A 4,190-nucleotide genomic window follows, 5' to 3' on the forward strand; every position below is an offset into this window, starting at 1 on the left:
GGATTGCTTTGAGGGATTGTTAATCGCTGGCGGTCACATGAATAATTTTACATCTTTTTTCCTCAGAAGCATCTTTCATGCTATTAAACTCTGAGAACTCCAGTTAAGGAGAGGTGAGATTCAGTGCTGGGGGGGAGAAGGGACTTGTCTGCACCTCCCGTGCCGGGGAGGGACGGAGGGAGGAGAGAGAGACGGCCACACCAAGAAACGGGCACAGTCACGGGTGAGCTGTGAGTCAGGGCGTGGCCGGTACAGTTCTTCCAGCTCCTCTGAGTATCTGGACGTGGTCACGGGGGCGGGGGGGAGTGGGGTGGGGGGTTCATGCACATCCTCGCACAGCCCCAAGAGGAGATGAAAATCCCCTGAGCCTCTCCCTGGTGCCAGCTGTTAGGTGTTTGGTTTTGCTTTTCCAGTTGGCGCAATGGCCACCTTCTGCACAAACCTCTGTCCAGATCTCTGGTTATTTCCTCAGGGCAGGTTCCTGAGAACTCACTCCCTCGCTCACCGAGGAGAGGAACAGTGTGGCTGGAGGAAGGGGTCTACTACCTGGAAAACTTTTTGCTTTCTGAGTCATTACTTATTCCCAAAATATGTAAATTTAATCCTAAAATGGTTGCTACTCGGAGGGTCTCAGGAGCCCGTGCTTAGACCCTCTGCAGGTGACGCGCGCTGGGGCCGGCCTGTCCCCGGTCTTCTCTGCAGGGGCTCCACATGCTGAGGATCACACTCTGGTTGGGGGATCTGGGCCGGGGCTCGCGTTAGACGGTCACCTGGGTGGGCGTGGCTCCTCCTTGGGGGAGTCCGAGGGGAGGGTCTCGATGTTGGAGGTCTCCCGGTCCCGCAGAATCATGTCCTTGACATCCCCCTCCTTGGAGAGTGGGGTCAGCTGGGTCTTGGAGGTGGAAACATCCATATCCTTGCCGCTCACAGGGCTGCTGCCACCTTCCTTTTTTGCCGGGGAGCTGGAAGGAGAGGGTGGAGCCCCAGGGCTCAGGCCTGGGGAGGGGGGCGTCCCCCACGCTGACCGAGTGCCCTTCCTCTGCCGTCGCATGCGGAGCCCCGTCCCACCCAGCTCCGATCTTGATCCTATGCCCGGGGCAAGGACAGAGTATGACCCTAAGCCACACAGATGGGGAGACGGAAGGAACCCACCCTGGAGCAGTCTGGGCAGGAGGCCCCGGGCCCTGGGGGTGGGCCACAGCTCTCAGGGCCACCCCCTGACCCGAGGCCTCTCTGGGAAGGACCCGCAGAGCCTCCTCAGGCGGGCTGCCTGGGGGCCAGTCCAGGACCTGCTCTCCGCCCACACCGGTGCCGCCCAGCCAGGACACGGCTGCCGCCCTCTGTGTGCTGGTGCCGGTCCTCCGCCCAGAGAGGCCCACGTGGGCAGGGCCTGTGCTGACAGGAGCTGCCCCTGCTCGTTCCTCCTCTTTGTTTTCTTGCAACATCGGCTTTGGGGGAGGGGAGGAAGCCTCGTCTACCTGCAACTGCACCGATTACCGGGCAGCAGAGCGGGGTTGCGGGGAGGGGGCGACTCTGCAGTCAGTGTTGGGCCACACCCTTTCACGAGTGATCGTACCAGTAACGAGGGGCGGCATTCACTCACTCATCCTCACAGCAACTCCAACGACAGCCATGCTGTTATTATTATTACTATTCCACTTTATTCTTTTTTTTAAAGGTATATTTTATTGATTTTTTATAGAGAGGAAGGGACAGAGAGTTAGAAACATCGATAAGAGAGAAACATCGATCAGCTGCCTCCTGCACACCCCCCACTGGGGATGTGCCCGCAACCCAGGTACATGCCCTTGACTGGAATCGAACCTGGGACCCTTTAGTCCGCAGGCCGACGCTCTATCCACCGAGCCAAACCGGGTAGGGCCCACTTTATTCTTAAAACAATTTTATTTATTGATTTGAGAGAGTGGGGGAGAGAGGGAGAGAGGGAGAGAAGGAGAGAGGGAGAGAGGGAGAGAGAAAAAGAAAAAACCCCATCGATGTGTCTCCCACTCATTCACACATTCATTGGCTGATTCTTGGCTGTGCCCTGACCAGGGATGGCACCTGCAACCTTGGCGTATCAGCGATGCTGTAACCCAGCAGGGCTTGTTGTTCCCGTTTCAGAGATGGGAAAGCGAGGCACAGAGAGGCTCACACTGACACAAGGGGAGTGGCCCCGGGGATGAGAAAGGTGGGGAGTGAGGAGGTGAGTGGGTGCAGCCATCCCCTCCAGAACCTGCGCTCCTGCCTGCCTCTCCACAGCACACGTGGGGCTGAATGAGTGAACCCTGACGCCCTCCCCACCTTGCACCCACAGAGGAGTCTGGCCTGAGTGGGGAATGGGGTTTTGGGTGGTGTGAGTGCATCAGCTGGTCACAGAGGACTCTGTGGGGCAGTGGGGTTTGACATGAAGTAGCAGAGGGCAAATGCCAGCCCAGCGTCTCGCCTGAACTCTGCTAGACTCAGCGGAAGTGTGACCTTGGAAGTGTGACCTCCCGGGACCTCCGTTTCCTCATCTGTGACATGGAGGCACTAGCTCCCAGCTCGTGGGGCTGCTGTGCGGTGAGGGGACCACAGATGTTGCTCGTATTGGCAGCAGTGACACGCACCGTGGCCACAGAGTAGCGAGACCAGAGGGAGGGGGGACAGGTAGCGTCCGCCGCCGCCAGCCCGGGAGGGCCAGGTGCGAGGGCAGGGCAGCAGGGCAGTCACTCACCTGAGCTGCTCTTTCAATGTCCTCCTGGACTTGGTTTTCTTCCCAGGTTTGCTAGAGTAAGAGGCAACCCCAAGTCCAAAGCCTTGTCCGTCAGACTCACCCACCAGGTGGCCGTCAGCATCCATCAGCCCTGCCTGCAGACAGGCCAGCGCGGGGGCAAAGGTCAGGCTACGGGTTTGTTCCGGCCTTTCGGGGGCACAGGTGTGCGTGGGCTGAAGGCTCGGGTGGGCACGTGCAGCCCACAGCAGGCGGCGGCTGCCAGCTTCAGGCCGCCCCCAGCATGCCTGTCTCCTCCCCACGGCCCCCTCTGGCGTTTGGTCCCGAGCCCCGGGATCCTCAGGCCTCTCCCAGCCCAGCTGCAGGAACTGTCCTGTTCACCATTCGCTTTGTCTCCCGTTCTGGAGGCCCCTGCGAGCCACACGAGGCTGACCTGGCCTCGGTCACCCCACGCTCGTCCTGCTGACCCCATCTGTTCCCACCCCCCCATGGGCTTCCAGGCAGGACACCTGCTGCCCCTGGAAAGGTCTTGGGAGAGAGAAACCGGACGCGAGCGCGTACCTTCTGGACAGCAGAAATGGCCGCAAAGTCGTTCTTGTCTATGAGGGTGTACTTGCGGCGCAAAGCGGCTTCCACCTCCTGCTCCTGTTGGCTGGGGAGAGAGTGAGAAAGGGCGGGTGCGTCCTGCGGGCAGAGGTTCGGGTGCGGCCCCGCGGGAAGGAGCCGGGCCCTCACCGTCAGCCAGACCTGACAGAGCAGCTCACCTGTGCCTGGTCCCCAGGGTGCACCCACGGCCACGCCCCCACCCGCAGAGGGTGCACTCGCCCAGGAGAGGCAGGGGGTGCACTTGGAGGCGGAGTCACACCCCCCCACCCCACCCCCGTGAAGGAGTCGGTGGGCAGGGGGCCCCTTACGTCAGAACCACCCGGAACTGGTTGAACACCTCCTGGATCTGTCTGAGGTTGATTATCTGGAGAGGAGAGAGCGAGGCAGGGCTCGGCCTTGGCCCCGGGGCCCAGGCTGTGTCTGTCCGCGCAGAAGCCAGGACTGGGCTGACCGGGGACCATCTGCCTCGAGAGCAGGACGTCTGCAAACGGCCTCTCAGCACGGGGGCGGCTCAGCCCGTGGAGGACAGGGGCACCCGGTCGCTCGTTTCCAAGCCAAGTGTTTTCTGAGCTACAGACACCCGTTTCTAAGTGAATCTCCACAAAACCAGATCGGCTCTAGTTTGAAAATACTCAGGAAGGTCGTTCTATGAAGCGTGCTGTCCTCAGCTCCCCCACTTCCTCGAGGCCCCATTCTGCGCCTTCCTGTGGGTGCAGACACGCCCACACCTGTGGCTGGAGGAGGCCGCCTCCCTCTGGGCCCTGACCCACAAGCAGTGCCCTTGACCGGGGTCGGTCTGGGGCTGCCCTGGCCGGAGAGTCGGGTCTGCAGGCAGCTCCCGTGAAGAGCTGGCCGCCTGGGCTGCGGGAAC

At 61.1% G+C, this 4,190-nt stretch overlaps 1 protein-coding gene across 1 annotated transcript in view; it reads right to left on the bottom strand.

Annotated features, from left to right (window-relative positions):
• Positions 1–4,190, bottom strand: part of KIF9 (kinesin family member 9) — a 52,699-nt gene that overhangs the window by 4,064 nt on the left and 44,445 nt on the right. The window contains exons 14-17 of the mRNA XM_006770426.2: positions 3,628–3,683; positions 3,275–3,365; positions 2,717–2,850; positions 771–962 (exon numbers count right to left, since the gene is read on the bottom strand). Coding sequence (XP_006770489.2) covers positions 771–962; positions 2,717–2,850; positions 3,275–3,365; positions 3,628–3,683 — 473 coding nt within the window. The remainder of the gene's footprint in view (positions 1–770; positions 963–2,716; positions 2,851–3,274; positions 3,366–3,627; positions 3,684–4,190) is intronic.

This window comes from Myotis davidii, unplaced genomic scaffold (assembly GCF_000327345.1).
Source record: "Myotis davidii unplaced genomic scaffold, ASM32734v1 scaffold663, whole genome shotgun sequence".
NCBI lineage: Eukaryota > Metazoa > Chordata > Mammalia > Chiroptera > Vespertilionidae > Myotis > Myotis davidii.